Genomic DNA, 23,389 nt, shown 5'->3' with positions numbered 1-23,389 from the left:
CTGAAATATGGAGCACTGATACCAATTGTTGTGCGCAGCGCGGAAGCGAGACAACCAAACGGGCGTGCTTCGAGAACCAAATCAAACAAACATCAAGATAAAGGCCAAATAAATCAAAAACAACGGCTCAAATCCAAACACAATAGTTTTACGTGGTTCGGCAAATTACCTACGTCCACGGGGTAAGAAGGGGATTGGGTTTTCACTAATAGAGAAGAAGAGTACAAACTGAAATTACAAAACGCTCAAACCAATCAACTAATCTCACCAACAAATCTCTTAATCTCTCCAGATAATCCCTCAAACAATTGCTCAGAAAAACTCTCCTTTTTCTGTGCTCCAAATATCCCCAACCAATCTCCAATCCAAACTCTTGCCTTAAGAAACCCTAGAACGTGTATTGATATTTATACAAACACCAAAACCAAATAAGAATAGGAAACCAAAACTAGGCTTTGACCCGATTGGCGGTCGACCGCCCAAAGCTCGCGATCAACCGCGATCTAGAGACAGAGACCAAAAAGTCCTACAGGGTCTCGCGGTCGACCGCGGCGGTCGACCACGCCAAATCCAGACTCCTCCCAGAGTCTGTGCACGTTCGCGGTCGATCGGCCTTGCACCGCGGTCGACCGCGCAGCTCCCAAAGTGACTCCTGCACTTCCAAAACCTATTCTTTACCAAAATTCATCGCGGTTTCTTCACTTCTCTTCATACCTCACACCAACCAGGAACCTAATGCTCACCTGCGCAACAAAATAAACCAACTCAGTATCCCATAGCCAAGCTCTTCAGATAAATGGGAACACTCTACCTGGCTTGGATCATAGGTAGCATATTCATTGTACTCAAGCAGGCTATCATCGTGACCGAAAGAAATGAGCTCGCCGCAAGGCACTTTGACATTGTCCTTCCATGTGAAATGTTCAGACTCATCAGTCTTCTTTCTTCCAACACCTTTCATAGCTTTCTTCTCCTCCAGTGACTTTATATCCTGCTTACAACAACAACATGAGCGCTTGATGTACAATTCCATACACAGATCGTATGAACTTGTGCTATTCGAATTACCTCGGGCATGTTCTTCATTTCGGTGATCTCGTCTCCAAGGGAAGCTACAGCGAAGACTAAGAAACCTTCAGGCCGGTCGATCGCTGTGAACTCGTACCTTGCAGCCTCAGCTGCCGCATCCAAGCACACAATTGCTTTCCCAAACTTCATTAGAATTTATACGTTGTCAGCCTGAAAGTTACAATTTTAGATTTCCAAGTGAAATGAACCGCTTCATGCAACATACCATGTAGCCTGGAGCAGGTATCGAGCATGCTGCTGGCACAAAACCTTTGTATAAGTGCCTCATCAAGTTTGAACTTCTAGTTAGGTAGTTCCTACAAATAAAACAAAATATATTTAGATATCTTCTCTTTGTATTGTCAACTTTATTCCTTATTTTCATATATTCTTTCCCCCCTTTCTCCTTTTTTGTTACTTGGTAATATTCAGCGGTAGTGAGTTAAACAAGAACTAAAGACTTACTCTCTCTCCTCGTAACCGTACATCAATACGTTCATTGGTCTAGAATAATATCGCCCATCTCAGATGTAGTTACTACTATTTTCAATACGTTCATTGGTCCAGAATAATCTAGCTCCTCAGAAAAGAAAATTTTCATACTATTTTCAATCAGTAAATTGCACTAAGGCCCTTATTTCTTTAACAAAACAATAAATACCAACATCTCTCTCGAAAGGGGAAAAAATAATCGGTTCCTATCTAAAACAAACTTGGGAAAGGAAGAAAAAGACCAACAGGGAACATACCACACCATATAAAAACTTTATTAGGCAACTTCTTCACATCATCATAAGAAGGCCCTTCATTCGTCTCCACGGCAAATATATTCTCCACCGTTGCACCATAGCTCTACATAGTATGACAGGCTATTAGTACTGTATCATAGACTAATCAACATTCCCGAGAATCAGTCGTAACAATTCTTACCACATCCCCAAGATTGACAGGCTCATAGGTCTTCTCCAAATACTTTACTACCATACTATAATCATCAGATTCCTTGTCCAATGGAGTAACAAAACATCCCAACTTCTTGTATCGATCAGACAACGGATCATCCAGAGTGGTGTATGTCATGTCCCCAATCAGCCATGAAGCAACTGTTATGACCCTCACTATCTCAAATGCTGTAGCTGCCTGGATTTTGAAACAAAACAACATCATTAGGACGTCCATATTCACATTGAAAAATTCAACAAACCAAATTGTTAAAGATTTTTACATGATCAGCAAGTTCCTCAAAATCCCTTATGGTGAAGGGCCGAGAGGAGTGCATCAGAGTGAAGCATCTATTGCTAAAGTCCAATCGCATCATGTTGCCTTTATCGTCTGACTCAGGATTTGTCTTCAGACAGTCCCTGAATTGTAGTAGTAGCTCCTCACCTGCAGCAACAACACACCAATGTCGAACTGAAGTTGAACAAAGGAACGAAATAAATCAATATGTAAGAGGATTTTTCGCTCACATCTCTTTAGGTGGAGATCTGAGACCATTCCCACAGGAAGATCAGGGCTATCCATGCCTATCTCCATTAAAACATATCTATCCACCATGATATTCAATAAGCCCATTCAGTCGAAGCACAACTACAAAGACCACTGGAAAACGAAAGAAATGTACCTATAGACCTCTGGGCTGCAAAAAACTTTCATGAAATTAGCAACCAAAGGATCAAGTTTGCAGTAAGCAGCTGCAACTCCAAGCTGACGAACCCCCAAAACCACTATATCGAACATCAAACCATCCTCCTATTCAACAAACAACCAAAAATTTACATTTGAACAGCCATCGAATTACCTGAAATCATCGACAGAGTATTTAAAACTGTACCATATCTTAGGGTAGAACTTGAGGCTCCTCTTCTCAAACTTCTTTTCCCTCTCCCTAGGCTCAAACTCATTTCCAATGAGCTCCTCAAACAGCTGAACAAATTCCCTTATTGCATCATCAGTGTCGGGAAATTCCTCAACTCTTTCTTCTGCTCTGGGGCCATCCCCAACTCGACCCTTCTTGTAAAATAGACGCAGCTTGTTCTTAGGTACCATAATCAACTGAGTGATGCAATATCTGCTTATGAAATAGAAAAAATGATTACAGGCGACTACCGAATCAAAATACTATTTAATAAGAGAATGTAACCTTACTCATTAAGTCCTCTTCCTTGATCACAAATGAAGAATGCGCAGTTATAAATAATTCCATCCTTCTCAAATATAACTCCACCTTGATCCACCAGTTTAGAGTCCGTATGGACTCCTCTCTTGCCATAGAGCTTAAGCTGCACAAGACCATATTTATAGGTTAAAATCTGAAATATAAAACAAACAACAATGGAAAATATATAGTTGAGAAAAAGAATTACCTCTGCAGTCAAGGACTCAAGGGCTTCTTCACCAGGATCTTGTTTGTCCCACGGGATTCCCTTGCCTTCAGGAGCAAGATCAGAAACAACATCATAAGCATCCAACGGTTGAGCTGCTTGTTTCTAGAATTGGTTTTCTTGATAAAAATGTGGTTGTATTTTCTGATAGTCAATCTGCTATTCAACTTTGCAAAAATCCTGTTTTTCATGATAAAACTAAACATATTGATGTTAGATTTCATTACATTCGGGATATAGTTGAAAAGGGTATTGTCAAGTTAGAGAAAATTCCCTCAGAATTTAATCCTGCTGACATGGGTACTAAGTGTTTGCCTGCTAAAAAATTTATATCGTGTCAAAGAATCTTGAATTTTGACTTTGGGTAATTTTTCTTTTGCTTTGTGTGTTGCCTTTGTGGCCTATTAACTTGCTTTGTGTCTGTTAGTAGCTTTGTGATTTTTTTCCTTTGAACTCGATGACCGTTTGGTAGAGTTCGGTCCTTTGTGGACTTAGTATGCTTGATGATCTTACCCTGATCTTTGTGATCTGAGTTTACTTCATGTATTCACTTCCATTGCTTGTATCTTCTCTATGATCATACATGTAATGATTTGGCGATGATGAGTCCTGTAGTTTCGTGTTTTTTCTCTGTGCACTACCTTGGACCAAATGTGGAGATTGTTGCTATTTTGTTGGCCCAAACTTTGGCCCGTTACCAAAAGGCCCAGTTCCCTCTTTTTTATCTGATGTGCCCTAGACCCTCTATTCCACTCTCTATCCGATGGTACTCACCTCCTCCCAGTCTTCGTGATTTGATGGCCGCCGCTTGTGAGTCCCATCTCCCATCCGTAGGTCGGCTCCCTCCTTAGTTTTCTTCCCTAGCCCCTCTCCCGTGTCGACTGCCCCCTTCCCTATAAAAGGGTAATGGGTTGGTAGTAGCTCAGTAGAGGAGGAAAGGAAGAAGTGATAGAGAAAGCTTAAGCTTTGTGCCCTAGCTTGTGTGCGATCCCCACCCTCTGTGAGCTTTGTGCTCTCACCCCTTTGTACGAATCCCCTTTCCTCTTTGAGAGTGACTCAGATACCAGTGGAGAGTTCCCCTTTGTGTTCTTGGTGGTGCACAGTTGAAGAAGGACTGTTTGATCAGGCTTCTGAGCCAAATATCATCGACGACGAGTCTTAACACATCCAAGACAATAGAAGTGTGAGGCTGCAGATAAAGATCAGATGTCAGCCATGTATAATTCTTAGGAATGAGGATCCCAGAGGCAAATGTCTTAATACATGTAATATTTTGCAAGAGACGCTATTTTAAAAAACCTTCGCCTAGTTCGCTTAGGCGTACGCCTAGGCCTAGGCGGTACCTAGGTCGCCTAACTAATACCTAGTGCCTAGGCGGTATTTAGGCAGCCCATTTAGATTTTACGAGCGTTTAGGGGAGCATTGTCTTACGTGGATTGTACCATGTAGGTTCTTGGTTGTGATTTTATGTGTTATAGCCTACACGTTCTCCAAACTCTATTAACCTCTAAATATGAACATCTCCACTACCTCCTCCGACCTTCAGCAAAACCTCATCGACCATCACTTAAATTAAGAAAGATATCCGCTTAGACATCAGTCCGACATCTAAGCTTTCTATAACATTGACATTCACTATCAATTATTATAATTAAAAATAAAAAAGGAAAACATCTTGTACTCTAGCCTTGTTAATTATTATTTTGGCTATTTAGTATCTAAGTATGCATGATTTATTGTGGAACTAAGATTGCTATCTTTTTTGAAAATTTATATGAATTTAATACATATTTTTTTATGAATTATTATAATTAAATAATTTAAAAATAATCAAACGCTTAGGCAGCGTGTCCAGGGATCTAGGCGCTAGGCGCTCTCTCAAACACCTAGTTTGCCTAGCGCCTTCTGTAACATTGTCGAGCTCCCCCGATCTCTGTAACTACTAACAAGGTAAAGAGTACTTCTTAAATATCTATTTAAGTTAGTTAACAACAGTAACTTAAACTTAAAAAGTGTAAGTTAATAGTAAACTTAAATTTAAGTTTAAGTTAAACTTAAGTTTAAGCTAACAGTAAACTTAAGTTTAAGTTTAAGTTAATATTAAGTTTTTTGTTAATGGTAAACTTAAGTTTAAGTAAATAGTAAACTTAAGTTAATAATATTTTAGTTAACAGTAAACTTAAGTTTAAGTTTATTATAAACTTAAACTTAATAGTAACTTATAAGTTAACCGTAATTTGAGTTAAGAATGAGTTTTTCACTATAGATATGAACTTATAATTTGAGTTGAGAAGTATAAATATACAAAGAGCTATTATAATTGGTAAACCAAGCAATTTAGTTAATAGTGTTGGTATTTTAGTATTTATGCATCTTTGATTGAGTATATATATATATTATATATATATTATATATATTATATATATATATATATATATAATTATATATATATATATATATTATTTGTCTTCAAGTATCATAATTAAAAAAAAAGAAAAAAACGCCCAGAAATCGCTAGGCGTCCCGTACTAGGTACTAGCGGGCTAAGCGGCGCTAAGCTCGACGCGTAGAAAGCATAAGTTTGGTTTGAACTTTGAAGAAGGATCAATAATATCTTCTTCTAGAAAACGAAAAACAACTTTTGTCTTGCTTTCGTTGAATCTAACTAAAAAGAAACCCTAGAAAACATCAAATCGAGCAACCTGCTTTAGTGACGAAGGGAAAGTGATCTTTTCAGTATCACACGACGATCCAACCATGCCCATCGTGATTTCGTGCCAACGGTGGCAAACGCAAGCACAAGAAACCACGTTCTTCCTCAACATCGATCAATCCTCGCTCAACTCAACCCTGAGGGGTTGAGAAACGGAAAAAGCGGAAGAGGATTCATCTGTTTCTCAGTGGTTGAGAAACGGAAGAATCGGAGAGGAAGAGGAAGGGGGTGGGGCGTGTGGATTAGAGTGGTAGGGTAAAGGGCATAATTGTGGCAACCCCTCAGTTTTCAATGTGAATCAATAATCTTAAACACTGATAATCATAATCAAAACGTTAAAAAACCAAAGTAAGAATAATTAGATAGAAATATATGATAAAATTATAATTAAGCAAATTTAAAGGGGTAAAATGGGCATGTAAAAGTTTTGACACTTGTTTTCTCTTTTAGATTAGAAGTAGTATAGATATAGATATCTATTCCTCTATAATAATAAGAGGACCCAAAGATCTACTATTCATTCTACAGTAAATGATACAGTAAATTTCTGTAGTATTTTACTGTAACACATACGGAATTGTAGCGTTTTAAAAATATCACTGTAGTAGTACCACTGTAGCATAGACGGGATAATGTAGCATTTAAAAAATATTACCGTAGTACTTAAAAAAATATTTAAAAATAGAATTACTGTAGCAAAAATAAAAAATAGGGATTGTGCGGGGTGCACACTAGTAGATATAGATGGTGCGACGAACTCTTCAAATTTCCCAAATAAATTTTAATTTATTATCCCAAGCTTAAATTTCAAGCTAGGGATTTATCCTACAAGCTTAAATTTGAAGCTAAAGAACCAAACACAACATCCGACGACACGCACGCACCAACCCACCGCCATCGGCCCCCGAATAAAAAGACGAAAAAAAATAATTAACCGCCCACCTTCCAAGAAAAGGCCATTTGAGGCTAGGGTTTCTTTCGGCTCCAAATGTTAGCCCCAATCTGTGAAGGTTATCCTTTGATTCATCAAATTATTTTCCTTGAACCCAAACTTTGTTCAAAAGGGTAAAAGATGCAAGCCATATACGTATCCAAGGAAAATCTGCTTCGCTCTTTAGCTGGCTTTACATTGAATCAGGGTCAGAATTCAGTTCTTGCTAATGCTGGCAACTTTATGTCAAAGCCCTTCTCTACTTTAAGCTGCTCGATTCGCCCCTTTCTGAATGCCCTTGATCTCGGGACAAAGCTACCTCCTTTTGATGAATTGATTACTCGCCAGATGGAGAATTTAAGTCCCATGACAAGAAGTTTCGATCTCTGTCACGGTAGAAAATGCATCGATTATTGTAGGAGAGCAAGTGCGGGTTTGAGAAGTCGGGAGGTAATGGGTGTTTTGAGTAATTCGATGGGAATAAACAGCAAGCCTAAATCCGTTATGGAGCCCGGGACGAGGGATTTTCATGTGTCACGTTCTTTAACGAATTCAGCCCGGGCTGCTTCTGAAATGTTGTTAGATGGATTTCCACGGGACGGGCAGCTTGGGAGTTCTACAGCTTCTTCTGATCAGTATATTTTTTGTACTTAACTTACTTCTATATGTTCTTCTTCGAGGAAAAAAAAAGGATATCCCCAACGAGGAGGGAACACAAAACTCCTCACTGACACACATATCATCAACCCACAACAGCTTAATTTACTTCTACATGTATTTTCGTGAAAAAGGATACCCCCAACAAGTTGCCAACACAAAACTCCTCATAGATAAAAATATCAGCAACCCACAACAGCTTAATTTACTTCCGGATTTTTTTCCCGAGAAAAAAGATACCCCCAACAAGGAGTGGACACAGAACTCCTCATAGACAAACATATTGTCAGCCCACAACAATTTAATTTACTTCTACATTTTTTTTGTAGTATGCCTAATATTATATGTGCACTAGTGTTGTGTATGCGGAGATTCAGCAATTTTGTATAGGCTCTTTTGCGTGTTAGGCTCCAATGAAAAACAAAATCATTAGAGCTGGATCTTGACAGATTCATGAAGACATGAGATTCTTCACGAATCGATCGTGATTGTATAATGGTTCTTGTGTATCCACTGTTTTTTGGATTATTTCTTAGTTATTATTTCTTAGAAGTTCAAGTTAAAACCCCACTTGCCAAGTTTGTCATGTGATTAAGTTTGTCTCTTAAGTTATATTCAAAGTTTAGATCAGAATAGATCTGATACTTTATAGAAGGCAAGACTTGTGTTTGTCTACTTGAAAATGGGTGGGATAGTTTGGTGCCATAAGCTTGTGAATTGGGTGAACTGTCTGAACTTTTATTTAAAAGTTGCCCTGACAACATGCTATATTCAGCAACTTGTCATACGAGCTGTTTTGTAATGTCTGACTTCTTAAATAATTTTGATATTTCATATTTATGACTACAAAATGGATGTATGGATCTTGTTAATTTATGTAGGGTACATTACACTAAATCCCTAGGAACTGTCAGCGTTTCGTAGGACACTAAACCCCCAATAATTTTTGCAGGACACCCCCAATATCTTTAGTATAAATTACACGAGACCCCCAATAACTTTGAAAATGCCTTTTCATTTTGCTTTTTAGATCGAATTTACGGGGGTTATTTGCAAAATGTGGGAGCTTATTGTGGGGGTTTCTGGAATTTCAAAAGTTTTTAGGGTTTAGTACGATTTTGATAGTTTTTGAGGGTTGACTGGAAAATGTTGAGATTTCTTGGGGGTTTAGTGTAATCTACCCAATTCGTTTATGTCCTCCCATGAAAAGATGGGTTCAATTCACTTGTATTCTGAAGAAAAAAGTTCATAAATTGGATTGTTGCCATCTTTTGTTGCAGGAAGTCACCAGGTGATGGAGCCTTGAAATTGCTCTCAGCATCTTGTTACCTACCACATCCAGATAAGGAGGAAACTGGTGGTGAGGATGCTCATTTTATATGCGTCGATGAGCAGGCTATTGGTGTCGCAGATGGTGTTGGTGGCTGGGCAGATGTTGGTGTTGATGCAGGACTGTATTCTAGAGAGCTTATGTCGCATTCAGTAACTGCAATTCAAGAAGAGCCTAAAGGGTTCATTGATCCAGTAAGAGTATTAGAAAAAGCATACGCAAGCACCAAATCAAAAGGATCTTCAACTGCATGCATTATTACTCTCACTAACCAGGTTTGCTTATGTTTTGTTCTTGTGAAATATTGAATGCCTTTTGATGCTAAATATAAAATTCTTTCCTCTAGTATATACACATTAACAGACAACGTAATGAGCTCATATTTCTTGTTTATGGCCCTGCTTTGTTGTTCTTAGAAATACTGATATTTAAGGTACTAAAATCATATTCAATCACGACAACTTCTACAAATTTGAAGATAACTTTCAGAAGACTCCCCATGGTTGTAGGAACCACATGAAATTTCCCTGATGTTTTAAAACATGACGTTTTATTGCTGACTCGATTTTCAATTTCTAGTCAAACGATCATCAATTATTTGATGTAATGAACAATGTTCAATCTTATAATCAAATTAATGTTTACATGATTGTATAATTAATTGTCTTATTCTGTGACCTCACTTTATCATCCAATTAACTTTGTAGCAATTGAAATGGATGGCCAAACTATCATTTTTGTAGCCTTAGGAGGGTTAATATTCCTGAATGTAGGTGTGTCAGCTGTAGCAAAACTCAAATTAGATGTTATATATCAATTTAAGAGAGTATCTAAATACAGGAATAATTTAAGAGAGATTCACATCCATTATATTCCTGAATTTTGAGAGGGTTAATAATCCTGAATGTAGGCATGTTTGTCTGAATGGAGAGGTGTAATCTCTCCATCGAGAGCCAATAATTAGGTTAACAATTGGTTTTGGTAGCCTAAGTATCAAGGGAATTTTCTGAAGCTTAGGATATCTATCCTGTAAATTTGATTCATTTTCTTCGTGCACTTAGTTCTCCAAACTCTTTTTGGTGCAACACAAGATGCGTCCTTATTTCCATCCTAGGTGTTACTCTGATGGTGTATGCCATATGGCAACTATTTATTTCCAGTAGGACTCAAAGATATTTCCAAGTATTTTGCACTCTTTGCTTTTTAGCAGCTCGGCATGGGAGTTCCTGTGTTGATGCTACATTCTTTTAACACCTTGCGGATGAAATCCTTACTTATGAATGATAGATATGATTTCACTTGAAATATTTATATATAATAGACATTTACACTTCATGTTTCCAAGTGACTTGTTAATGCGAGTGTACGGATCCGATATTATATTTACCATATTTATGTTTGTTTCTTGCTCGCAAATATTGTTATGCATATGCTTAGGTAATTATACTCATTCCTTTATTTATTAAAGTTGAGTACAAATAAAGAATTAATATGAGCGAAATGAATATGGTCATGTCAATTATAAAAGAAAATATAAGACTCACAAGTGAACAGGCCTTCTGATACAAGCATATTCAAAATATAACTTCTTAGAATCTGAGCTTACCAATGTATTCAACACGTCTAAAAATCTTGGGTTAAACATGTAGATAACTTTAAAACCGACTTCAAATCTACTAATTCAAGTTCAGAATAATTTAAGTTTTTCGATTCAGACAAACATGCGGATATCCCATATTCAACCTCTTTATACACAAAATTCGACCAAAAGAAAATCTGCATATGTATCCCTCTCAGACTTAATGTAATGGATGTGAATGCATATACATTCGTGGATATTTGTATCCATTTGTTTCAGAGGTGTGGATAGGTATACAAACAAGATCTGGTTGTCATAAGAAACGAATTCTACACAGGCAAGCTTCATGATGCAAGTGTACAGACTATTTGTTGACACTTTCTTTGTATGCAAATTTTACATATTTTATACTAGTGCCTTCTAGTGAGGCATGTCTTCCTGATGATATACACCCCGTTCAAGCCATAAACTTTTTTGGCTTTAGCTTTTACAAACTTCTGAAAAATACATGTTTTAACTCGACATTTTTCTTGCATGCAGTATTAGTTCTAATAAAATCCCTATGCAAAACTAATCGATGTACTTTTACTCGTGCTCACATCTTCTGATAAGAATCGTGAGACACTTTTTGTAATCCCTGTCAGAAGCTTGTATATTCATATTTGATCTTAGAATATATTCAGAACTTCTCATGATCCATGTGCAGTGACTCGGAACCTTTTGCCTCAAATTGTTTGTTACCTGCCATTATTATAAAATAAATACTGTAGTGAAAGTTTGTAATGGAACTGCATTTTAAATTTTCTGGATGCCCTAAATGTAGTTGCCCCTTGTAAAACTCTAAATTTATAGTGCTTAATGCTCTCCCTTATAGAAGCACACATGAGTATAAACATTTTTCCCATCCCTTGAATAAACTTTTTTTAATCTTTTACACTATATAGGGTATTCGTGCTGTGAACCTTGGCGACAGTGGATTTATAGTCGTGAGAGAGGGGTGTAACCTCTTCCGCTCACCTGTACAGCAGCACGATTTCAACTTCCCTTACCAATTGGAGAGTGGAAATGGCAGCGACCTACCAAGTGCGGCTCAGGTCAGCTTTTGCTCCTTTTTTTTATGGCGAAGCCAACTAAGAAATAAAAGATCGTCTCCTTTTCATGGGGGGTTTTTGTCTCCATTGCTTATTACCCATCACAATATGAAATTTGTTGCCTGATTGTGGATTTTGGTTGGGTCTTAACTGCTGCTTAGAAACTTTAACTGATCGGGCAGTTTGGTTGACAAACAATAGAGTCGCAGGGCAAATACTACAGCCAAATTTTGATTTCCGATGTTTGGTTAATAACAAGATAGTTGAGAATGGTAATTAGATTTCCCTTTTAGAAAAAAAAATTCAACATTCAGTCTATGCGTTTAACAAAAAAAATTAAAAATTGCCACACGTCAAGTTAGATTCTAACTCGAAAAATGTGAGTTCAGTTTACAATTACATGTAAAGCAAACATTTCATTTGCAAGGGAAATACATTTCTTGCTACAAAATAATGCATATACAACAGTTTTTGTAACTGATCAAACATTGGATTTTGAATTTAGAAATCTATATCTGTAAAAATTACACAATTTTAAAGGATGGATCTGAAGTTATTTGCTTCAACAAATGTAACATGCAACATTTTAGCAAACAAAAAACTACTTCACTTAGATATGACTGATACTGATGTGTGGAACCTCATTGAATAATACAGGTGTTTACCATTCCCATCGCATCCGGGGACATCATCGTTGCTGGTACAGACGGTCTATTCGATAATCTCTACAGCAATGAGGTCACGGCGGTTGTCGTGCATGGCATAAGGGCACGACTGGGGCCTCACGTGACGGCTCAGAAAATAGCTGCGCTTGCTCGCCAGCGAGCGCAGGACAAGAACAGGCAGACTCCTTTCTCTACCACTGCTCAGAATGCAGGATATCGCTATTATGGAGGTAAGCTCGATGACATTACTGTCATCGTCTCCTACATTACTGCTGCGACACCTTAGAAGCATACAAACCACGATTAGATATTCTTTTGTGCGTTTTGTACATAGAAATAGAAACGATAGGGACTTCCTGGAGGGATGGATTTAGACGTCCAAGTTGTTCTGATATATATAGAATCTTTTGTAAGAGAAAGACTCTGAAGTAAACTACTGGCAGCTGCATTTGGCTGCTTTAATTTTTGCATTGATGCAACTCCGATAGAGCTGGGTGTTTGCATTTAGTGATTTGAGCCCTCTCTGAAAATTGTCTACTTTTTTTGGGTTAGACTATGATAATGGTGGTTCCACCACCGGCAATGCTTATTGATAACAGTTCAGTGTGCTTGCTTGATGGATTCATAATACTATAGCATAAGCTAGCTTGGGTTGAACTCTCGTCTATCAATTTGTTGTTCTAACTTTTTTCTTCCCCCTTTAAAGTATAATCGCAATGGCAATCCATGAAGAGCATAGTTGTAGCTTTACCTGTTATTTTACATTAATTGTGAATATTTACGGTTATAGACAAAGAAAGTCTCTCTAGTTTTTCTAAATTTTACAATGGATAGCAGTTGCATATATTCTCTTACAAACAAGAATCATTTGGCCTTGCAGACAATGTACGTAGAGATTTCTCTTTGCCAGAATTGCAAAATAAGTCCGCAGTGTATCAGCTGCTTGGTCTACTGATGCCCAGTTATTCACCATTAAATAACGAAAACAAAATCTAGAGATACCCTTCACATCTCGCAAGGATCACCTCCTACAAAACACGACATTACATATACGAAAATACAAATTGAAACAAAATTTACATATTTATTATTCACGAACGAGCGTGCTTCATTCTAAACCTTCAACATATTCCTTGGCCTCTGCTTCTCTTCCTCTGTTCTCCTAGCCATCTGCCTCCAACTCGTCTTCTTCTTCCTCTCTCCTTATAGCCTCCTCTTGTCTCCTTACCTCTTCCTCTCTCCTCCTTGCCTCCTCCTCTTGCTCCTCTTCGTGTCTTCTAGCTTCCTCCTTTTCCTCTCTCCTTCTTCCCTCCTCTTCTTTTCTTCTAGCTTCCTCCTCTTCTTCCTCTCTCCTAGTCTCCTCTTCCCCTCTCCTCCGCTCTTGTTCCTCCTCTCTTCTTCTTTGTTCTTCCTCCTCTCTTCTTCTTGCCTCTTCTTCCTCTCTTCTCCTTTGCTCCTCTTCCTCTTCTCTTCTTTGCTCCTCTTCCTCCCTTCTCCTAGCCTCCTCTTCCTCTCGTTTTCTTCGCTCCTCCTCTTCTCTCGCCCTTGCCTCTTCTTCCTCCCTCTTTCTTGCCTCTTCCTCCTCTCTTTTTCTTGCCTCCTCTTCCTCTCTTTTTCTTTCCTCCTCTCTCTTCCTTGCCTCCTCTTCTTCCCTCTTCCTCACCTCTTCCTCCTCTCTTTTCCTTTGCTCCTCCTCCCCTTTCCTTGCCTCCTCTTCCTCCCTCTTTCTTTGCTCTTCTTCCTCCTCCTTCCTTCTTTCTTCCTCCTCTCTCTTCCTTGCCTCCTCTTCTTCCCTCTTCCTCACCTCTTCCTCCTCTCTTTTCCTTTGCTCCTCCTCCCCTTTCCTTGCCTCCTCTTCCTCCCTCTTCCTTTGCTCTTCCTCTTCCCTCTTTCTTGCTTCCTCCTCCTGCTCCCTCTTTCTTGCTTCCTCCTGCTTTTTCCTCTCCATCTCCTCCTCTATCTCCCTCTCCAACTGCTCTGCACATGAAGTGCACTCAAACATCACGGACTCCACCTGTGAATCCAACAACTGATCAATTGTCGTGTTTGCAGTATTGAAGGACACCCCCAAGATTTTCCTATCGAGCACACGGAGTACCGATCTCTTCCCCGCTAGAAATTGAGGATGGTTCTGACCAGCAACCGTGCTGAATCCCACAAAAACGAATGAGTCATTGTTGAATGATATTTGCGCCATTGGATGGTACCTCGGCACAATGAATACATCCCCTTCATTGACCTTAAACTTTGTGTTCTCGCATTTGGGAGCTTCATTGCTCACACCAGATGGATTGCCAGGACATACAACTTGCACTATTCCTTGTCCATGAGTGACTATGGCGATCTCTGTTGCTTTGGGGTTCCAATGAGGCCCCATCATTGAACCCTTCAAAAATCATGATTAAGATCAACTTATAACAATGGAGATATAAAAAGACACACTAAACAATTCTAAGATCATGAGTAACCTTAGTCAAGTTCACCAAGAACACTCCGATATTGGAACCCTTGAAAGGTTTGAATTCTTTGCTTGTCACTGCAATGCTCCATCCATTGCAATTCTCCACATCGGCTTTCCTTTCAAAGAGATTGAGAGCCTTGGTCTTCTGTTCCTTCTTTTTCTTGGCATTCACAATGCCAATTGCATGCCTTCCTCCTATGAGGGCTTCAAAGATCCCTTCCCTCCAATCCACTTCATCTGTCTCATTCTTTGGTTCAAAATGCACAATTGGTGGAGACTTCTCAGCCGCTTTGATCCCATGTATAACTTCCTCAGATACCTAATTAATCATCAAATCCAAATATAATTACTTAGGCACCTTGTAACAAAATTGATCAATTTAAGTAGATGCATTTACGTCATTATTTACCCCAAAGGCCATTTGGAGAACCTCATCATCGAAACCACGGATAAAGTCGCTAATATTCGAGTAAGCCCCAACGAAAGCCCCCTGTATGCCCTATATGTGAAAGGGAATTCAATAATCAACTTTTTCAACATAGTTTATGCACGCCTTGAAGCTGGACGATGAAGAGATTGAGGGAGGATTATACCGAGGCATTTTCATCAAGAATTGTGTTAAAAATGGCATGAATCCTTAGCTTCTCTCTAGCTGAATCGGGATGGCTACGCACATAGAATATACTTCCCTCTTCAAGTCTGTATATGTCTCCTCTCTTCACATCAATGCGATTCGTGCCATCCTCCGTGATCGAATTTATAGTTCCCCTCCCTTCAATTAAGAGGGGAAAAAAAAAATCTTTTGTTGAGGAACAAAAAGATCATATTTCCTAATACCTTGGCTAATTTGTGTATAATGGCTATTTCTAGAGTCTAGGCAGAGAGTAGTGACACAACTTAGTCCCTATTTTCACCTAATTTATTTGGTACTCTATGATTAATTTGGTAAACATAAGTCCACAAATTGAGGAATCTTTTAGTAACCGTTTAATGGTTTTTCTAACAGGTACTCATGGGCACTCGCTAGATAGGATAAGGTATAGCAAGCTCCCTTGATTTGCACAAATTTCTCTCTATACCCTTGATGAGTTCCTATCGTTTTAAGTAACTTAAACTTAGGTTATGAAAAGGACAACAAGAAACCCGGAGTACCATTCGAATTTAAAGTTATGAAAAAGGACAATAAGAATCCCGAAATACCATCTATTGGACTAAAAATTTCCATATATTCTCATTAAATGTTCTAATGTCTGACTGTGAATCTTCAATTAAAATATGGTTTGACTGGAGAACACCAAGTTTTTTATGAACATAAGATATATTTTTAGCTTGATGGAAGAACCCCATGTTTTTACTGAAATAGGATAAATTTTTGGGTCGTTTACGGACAGATGCATGTAATATCGCCCTGCAGTATCATCTTTTGAACTGACTACCCCCTGATAGACCCCTGATGGTAATTATATTTTTGCGTATAGGTCTCTGTTAATTTTACTTTTGCAGATAGCTCCAAGTAAAAATTTATAACTCTTGCCCCCTCAACAAAGGAGAAACGTTTAGCTTGAGATCTATCTGCGGAAATAATTAACTACAAGATCATGTGTACTAAGTTTTCTATCCGGGAAAGGAGGGTTTTTTTTTTTTTAATTTTCCAATAAAAAAAGTCATCCACAAGCAATTTTTGCAAAATCAAGCATTTTTGCAACGCGTGCATTTTGCAGGCTGTGAAAGTATTAGTTTTGCTCTAAAAACTTACCATAAATCCTAACTCACAGACCAATACCTGAGTGCACATAGAACACCATATCCGCATGCAGAATCACAGGGAGAAGCAGAGAGCTAGTATCCAACGTGATGAACTGCAGATGATAAGGCCCATAAGGCCCATGATACCTTTCGTAGACATCAACGGCCGTGATCATGCCGGATTCGGTGGACACGATGGTCCTCCTGCCCTCCTTGGTCACCAGAGGCACAAACCTCAGAAAATCCTCTCCCAAAATACCATCAAACTGAAACAACGACGACCAAAGGAAAAGCGCAACTAAGAAACCGGACCTTGTTGAAATTTCCATCCTTTTGTGTTTGAGTTGAATGGGAGAGGTGCTGCAAATTAGTAGGGTTTATTAAAGGGAAGCCGTGACATGCATGGTTGACACGTGGCGTTCGGGATCGTGAACGTGGTTCATGCAGGAAGGTGATGGAAAGTGACGTGTTGGGATCGATAGAGGTTAGCGCTCTGAGTCTTATCTCGGTGGGAGGTTTTGGATTCGTATATAGGTGAGCTTGGGTTTGGGTATGTAGAGTTTGTCACGAAAGGAAGGGAGCACGGGGGTTACAATTATAAAATATTTCAAAGCTTTATTTGTTTACAATTTTTAATTAGCAAGAACAGGAGGAGAAGGGATACAAATTAGAAAATCTGTTTATTTTTTTAATCATTTTAAACTATAGGTTGAAAGGGAAGAGATTTTGTTCATGTAATTTTCTTGAAATATCAAAAAATGCCCTATAAGAAAACCAAAACACATACCTTTTAGAAGGACATGTTAGTCAAGCTCTTTTCTAAAAATAAACACATATTATAATATACCATGTCATCTCTTACTATGTATTCAAACACAATTAAATACATTACACTTCTTCACTTTCCCGTCCCTCATCAATGATTTACCTTATTCACTCCTCTTTTCTACTCCATTTTATACCTAATCCGAAAGGCTTGTTTGACAATTTATCAAAAACTAGGCCAAGATCAGTCCTGACCCACTTTTATATTAAACTGATTTTAGCTTGGACCATAGGGATGGTGATCTAAACTAAAACCAGTTTAGTGGGCATTTTTAGCCTACAAAAACTGAGCCAACTTTGGCCCAATATTTTACCAAATAAAAAAATAACCAAAACTGGAGTAGGTCCTGTCCTGAACAAATTTTAGAGATTTGTTAAACACAAGTGTAGTCATGTTTGGATATTTTGATTAAAGGTATGCTTTGCGACCATACGTGGGCTAAGCTTAAATCTACGATTAGGGCTGGCAATCGTCCAAGACACGTAAATTCAAAGTGTGAGGTGATCATGTCGTTTGACTTAAAAAAATGAAGCAAGAAGTGCTATTCAAAGATATTACCAATGTAGGATTTTTTAGATATTAGTCCCTTTAATCTAAGCTATTTTGGTATTAGTCCCTCAAATCTGAATGTTTTGATATTAATCACTCAAATTGACTTAAGTTGTTGATAATGGTCCCTTTGTTAGGTATTCTATTAAAAAGTCTAAACCATCATTGAGTTAACCCTAACCATATATGATAAGTTGCCAAAACAACCTCGCTGCGTAGTTTACTAATACCAAAGAACTCTCTCTCTCTCTCTCTCTCTCTCTCTCTCTCTCTCTCTCTCTCTCTCTCTCGTTTGATCTCGCCCCTAAAATGTCGCAAATTCCCTCAAAATTGTCTTCAAATCAAGTTCAATCCTTTGTTGCGGACTGAAGAAAACGATCCTTACAATACCTAGAAGACAAATTCAAACAATTTTGGGGATAAAATTTTTTCGTTTAATTTTATTTTTTAGGGTTTTCAGTCATCTTCCTGTTAGGGTTTATCTATGGTTAATTTAGCGTTAGTTTTGTCATCTTTCTAAGGTATTTATTGTTTAGTTTCTTCACTTAGAATACACCTTCTAAAAATCTGATTAGGACAATACTTAAACAGATATGGATCATCCCAGTAAAAATATTTTACCCGGAGAGAAAACGAGATCTATCATGTTTAGACCAATGAGAATAGATCTGTTTCATGACTAAGTAATTTACAATATCAGCAAACCACGGAACAGATTGGATCTGTAGAAGTTGTTCGTCTAGAAAATGTTTATTGATTGGACGTTTGATGTCGTTGCATTCGGAAGTCTAGAAAGATGATCTGCTACGGGGTTTTCTGCTCCCTTTCTGTCAAGAATTTGAATGTTTAAACTCTTGAAGGAGGAAAATCCATCTAATAAGCTGTGTTTTGGCATATTTTTTGGTCAAAAGATACTTAAGGGTGGCTTGATCTGTAAAATCTTTGGTCAAAGACCCGATCAGAAAGGACCTGAATTTTTCTAAGGTAAAGAATATAGCTAAAAACTCTTTCTCAATGACAGAGTAATTTTGCTGAACATCGTTCAGTGTCCTTGATACGGGTGTATCTTCTCTTCGGAACTTAGCGATCCTCATGGGAGCTTGAGGATAGATGATTCTCATACTAGCATGAGAATAGGGGGTGTCAAACAGTATAAGGGAACACAGGAGGAAGCGTGGAACAAGACGACGAGCAGAAGAATCGAAGTACCCAGTTTTCAGCCTGTGAGTCGACTCATGACTGTTATGAGTCGACTCATCAGGTTGAGTCGACTCATGACTGTCATAAGTCGACTCATCGCTGGTTATTGAGATTTCTCCAGTTTCTGTCGAGTCGACTCATCTCAGTCATTGGAAGGAGCCTAAGAGTTAAGGAAGGAGAATATGTTTGAAACAGATAACTCAACAAGACTTGATGCCATGGAGAAGCAGATCGGGACGATTGGTTCGACGCTCAGTCAGCTCGTGGGTCTCATTAACAAAGGGGACAAAAGAGAGGAATCTTCTTCGAAGGGTAAGAAGAAAATCATCGAGTCCGATGAAGAGAGCGAGAAGTCTGATTCGGACGGGGGAACCGAGGTTGTTAGGGCTGTTGGATATCAAGGGGGTAAAAATAATTACCAAAATTTAAAGATAGATTTCAAGGTGGAGATTCCTGTCTATGATGGGAGTGTCAATGTAGAAAAGCTCGATGATTGGATTGAGCGTATGGAGATGTACTTCACCCTCTACGGATATTCATCCAAGGAGAAGATTGTGTTCGCGACATTGAAGCTTTTAGGGCACGTGTTGACGTGGTGGAAATCCTATTGCAAACAGGAGAAGAAGGCAGCGTCGTGGAACAAATTCAAGGAGCTACTCAGGAAACAGTTCTATCCGGTGGGGTTCCTTAAGGAGCGTTGGTACAAGTGGTACGGTTTGCGCCAAAGATTCAATCAGACCGTTCAAGAGTACACGACGGAGTTCCAGCAACAGGCGATGGTTCTAAACATCGCAACGGACGAGTACTCCATCTTCATGAAGTACATGGCGGGACTGAATGATTATATCCGTAAAGAGATGAAGCTGTTCACGGTCGAGACGATTGCAGAAGCGAGCGTGAAGGCAATTGCCATTGAGGGAAAACAGAAGAAGGGCAGCGAAACAAAGGGTGACTCCAAACAATCGGGAAACAAGTCGAGTAGCTCTCAACATAAGGAAGAGAAGAAGAAGGGTGATTCAGGGAAGGCAGGATTGACATGCAATCACTGCAAGCAGACAGGGCACGTGGCTGATCGTTGCTGGGATAAGTACCCTCATCTGAAGCCGAAAGGGTTGAAGAAGAAGGAGGAGAAAAAGGCGTATGTGATAGCACAGGGTCTGAAAGAGGTTCCCGGGATGACAGAGCCCAACAACAGCCTCAACCTTATGGCAGGGAAACAGGCCACAAAAGAAGACAACGACCCGAGAGAGCAACTCGGCATCTCTTCCGCAGGAGACGAGTTTGGTGACGGTGACTCAGGCTAAGAGGTTGGTGAATGCGGGCAGGAGGTTCGTGTTATTGTTCATTCGGCCTTATGAAGAACAGCTGAGTGGGATATGCTTGTCCACATTGAGCAAGCTTCAGGAGGGAGATCTTGATAGTTTGAAGGCCAAGTATGCGGATTTGTTTTCAGAAATCACGGGACTACCACCACGGCGAGGTGTAGAGCACGAGATTATGTTGACTGGCGAGAGTTTCTTGCCAAACATAGGCCTATACCGCACATCGATACAGGAGTCCGAAGAGATCAAGAAGCAAGTTCAGGAGCTCTTGGAGACGGGAGTGATAGTGCCAAGTTGTTCACCTTGCGGGTCGCCGGTGTTATTGGTGCCCAAAAAGGATGGAGGTTGGCGCATGTGCGTGGATTACCGGGCGCTCAACAAGATAACTATCAAGAATCGTTACCCACTACCACGGATCGATGATCTTATGGACCAGTTAGAGGGAGCGAGGTTCTTTACGAAGTTGGATCTGAAGTCTGGCTATCATCAGGTAAGGATTCGGGAGGAAGACACTTGGAAGACGGCGTTCAAGACCAAACAGGGCCTGTTCGAGTGGTTGGTGATGCCGTTTGGATTATGCAATGCTCCGACGACTTTTATGAGGCTCATGAATGATTTGTTGCGACCTTTCATAGAGGATTTTATGATTGTGTACCTTGATGATATTTTGGTGTATAGCAGGACTTGGGAGGAGCATCTTGTTCACGTGGAGAAAGTATTTAGAGTGTTGCAGGATGGACAACTGAAGCTCAACAGGAAGAAGTGCGAGTTTGGGAAGGACGAGTTGGTGTATCTCGGCTTTATCGTGGGGAAGGGCCAGAGGAGGATAGATCCGGGTAAGGTGGCGGTGATCACAAAGTGGCCGACGCCGAAGACAGTGACTGAAGTGAGAAGCTTCATGGGGGCTTGCCAATATTTGCGCAAGTTCATTCGACATTTTTCGACTTATGCGGCACCGTTATATGGCCTCACAAAGGCTAAGGTTCAGTTCGAGTGGGGAATGACGCATGAGGAGGCTTTTCAGTTGCTAAAGAGGAAGATCTCGGAGGCACCAGTATTGGCGTTGCCGAATTTACAGCGGACTTTCGAGGTGGAGCCCGACGCGCTTGCCAATATTTATGCAAGTTTATTCGATAATTTTTGACTTATGAGACACCTTTACATTGCCTTACAAAGGTGAAGGTTCAATTTGAGTGGGGGAGGACGCATGAGGAAGCTTTTCAGTTGCTAAAGAGGAAAATCTCAGAGGCACCGGTGTTAGCTTTGCCGAATTTGCAGCGGACTTTCGAGGTGGAGACCGACGCATCTAGTTATGCGATGGGCGCGGTGTTGATTCAGGATGGGAAGCCGGTGGAATATCATTCTGAGTTGTTTTCGGGTGCTATTGCGAACTACCCGACCTATGACAAGGAGTTCTATGCATTGTATCAAGCAATCAAACATTGGAGGGTGTACTTGTTAGGGAAGGAGGTGGTCGTGCATTCGGATCATAAGCCGTTGGAGTTCTTACATGCCCAGACGAAGCTACAGCAGGCGCGGCACATGAAGTGGATGTCTTATTTGATGGCTTTCAACATCATTATTAGGTACAAGAAGGGGGCGACAAACAAGTTGGCCGATATGTTATCTCATCCGCCGGTACGAGCTTTATTGGTGGCGACACGCATTCAGCCCTTGGTTCCTTTGGAGTATGTATAGCTGTACGCATCCAGTAGAGACTTCGGTAGTGTGTTTGAGCAGGTGAAGGCTGGTCAAAAGGGGGAGTATGCACTTGGAGAAGATGGCTTGTTGTATCGTGGAACATCACTATGTATTCCGGAGGATGGTGATAGGTTGCAATGGATTCGGGAAGCACATACCTCGCGTGTGCAAGGGCATTTTGGAATTCAGAAGACACTTTTCAATCTACGGCGACATGTGTTTTGGCCACGGATGCTTGATGATGTGACCAAGTATGTTGGAGGGTGTAAGTTATGCTGTATTTCGAAGCCTTCTAATAGAAAAAGGGGATTGTACCTACCACTACCGGTTCCTTCTAGACCGTGGGTGAGCATATCTATGGACTTTCTTGGAGGATTGCCGACTACCAAGCGTGGGCATGACTATTTGTACGTTGTGGTGGACCGGTTCAGTAAGATGGTGTTTTTGATTCCTTGTAAGAAGACCGTGACGGGAGCGGGTGCAGCACAATTGTTCTTTGAGCATGTGTGGAAGCACTTTGGGTTGCCGAGCTCGATTATTTCGGATCGGGATAGCCGTTTTCTCGGGCATTTTTGGGATTCTTTGTGGAGTCTGATGGACACTAGATTAAAGAAGAGCACGGCTTTTCATCCACAAACAGACGGGCAAACGGAGGTAGTCAACCGGACTATGGTGCATATGTTGCGGGGGTATAATTCCAGGCATCCCAAGACTTGGGATGAGAGCTTACCATATTTGCAGTTTGCTTTTAATCGGGCGATTCATGGATCTTCGGGAAAGTCACCGTTTGAGACTTGTTATGGATTCTTACCACCGAGTCCGTTTGATCTCGTGTTTTCAAGTGAATCTACAATGGACGGCAAGGAGGGGAATGAAAGACAACGGGCTTAGCGATTTCTGGAGAAGATTGCACAGATTCATGCCACGGTTGAAGCACAATTGAAGAAGTCACAAGCAAAATACAAGGCGAAGCATGATCAACATCGGGTTCCTTGTAACTTTGGCGTGGGCGATATGGTGTGGCTGAAATTGAGTAAGGAGAGGCTAAAAGGAGAAGGCAAGAAGTTGAAGCCTATTCGTTATGGTCCGTTTCGGATTCTCGATCAGATTGGCGACAACGCTTTTAGGCTGGATTTGCCGCCTTACTTAGGCATGTATTCGGTGAT

General features: G+C 39.9%; 3 protein-coding genes across 3 annotated transcripts; 1 reads left to right on the top strand and 2 right to left on the bottom strand.

Annotated features, from left to right (window-relative positions):
• LOC109835373 (putative poly [ADP-ribose] polymerase 3) lies at positions 654–4,280 on the bottom strand. Its single transcript, XM_020403352.1, is given in 14 exon segments — positions 654–743; positions 812–991; positions 1,069–1,212; positions 1,295–1,385; positions 1,814–1,920; positions 1,999–2,208; positions 2,294–2,454; positions 2,538–2,614; positions 2,693–2,790; positions 2,792–2,817; positions 2,898–3,139; positions 3,217–3,350; positions 3,435–3,557; positions 4,227–4,280. Coding segments are annotated over 14 exon segments (1,692 nt in total). The 3' UTR covers positions 654–698.
• Positions 7,052–12,905, top strand: LOC109834412 (probable protein phosphatase 2C 55). The gene is made up of 4 exons (XM_020402426.1): positions 7,052–7,731; positions 9,034–9,358; positions 11,607–11,756; positions 12,411–12,905. Exons 1-4 carry the CDS (start codon positions 7,238–7,240, stop codon positions 12,702–12,704), a joined length of 1,263 nt encoding a protein of 420 aa, XP_020258015.1. The 5' UTR covers positions 7,052–7,237; the 3' UTR covers positions 12,705–12,905.
• Positions 13,581–16,954, bottom strand: LOC109835372 (vicilin-like seed storage protein At2g18540). Its single transcript, XM_020403351.1, has 5 exons — positions 16,663–16,954; positions 15,473–15,651; positions 15,289–15,369; positions 14,887–15,198; positions 13,581–14,804 (listed from the first exon to the last, which is right to left on the bottom strand). Exons 1-5 carry the CDS (start codon positions 16,952–16,954, stop codon positions 13,581–13,583), a joined length of 2,088 nt encoding a protein of 695 aa, XP_020258940.1.

Source organism: Asparagus officinalis, chromosome 3 (genome assembly GCF_001876935.1).
Source record: "Asparagus officinalis chromosome 3, Aspof.V1, whole genome shotgun sequence".
In the NCBI taxonomy this organism is placed as follows: domain Eukaryota; kingdom Viridiplantae; phylum Streptophyta; class Magnoliopsida; order Asparagales; family Asparagaceae; genus Asparagus; species Asparagus officinalis.
This window is presented reverse-complemented; position numbering and strand designations above follow the sequence as displayed.

Bases quoted from the DNA above. Each gene is read 5' to 3' on its own strand.
- LOC109834412 (XM_020402426.1), top strand. From the start codon at position 7,238: ATGCAAGCCATATACGTATCCAAGGAAAATCTGCTTCGCTCTTTAGCT. The intron at 7,732-9,033 runs GTATATTTTTTG...CTTTTGTTGCAG, and splicing joins TCTACAGCTTCTTCTGATCA to GAAGTCACCAGGTGATGGAG. The intron at 11,757-12,410 runs GTCAGCTTTTGC...TGAATAATACAG, and splicing joins ACCTACCAAGTGCGGCTCAG to GTGTTTACCATTCCCATCGC.
- LOC109835372 (XM_020403351.1), bottom strand. From the start codon at position 16,954: ATGGAAATTTCAACAAGGTCCGGTTTCTTAGTTGCGCTTTTCCTTTGG. The intron at 15,652-16,662 runs GTATTGGTCTGT...TCTTAATTGAAG, and splicing joins GGTGTTCTATGTGCACTCAG to GGAGGGGAACTATAAATTCG. The intron at 15,370-15,472 runs GTATAATCCTCC...TAGGGCATACAG, and splicing joins TTCTTGATGAAAATGCCTCG to GGGGCTTTCGTTGGGGCTTA.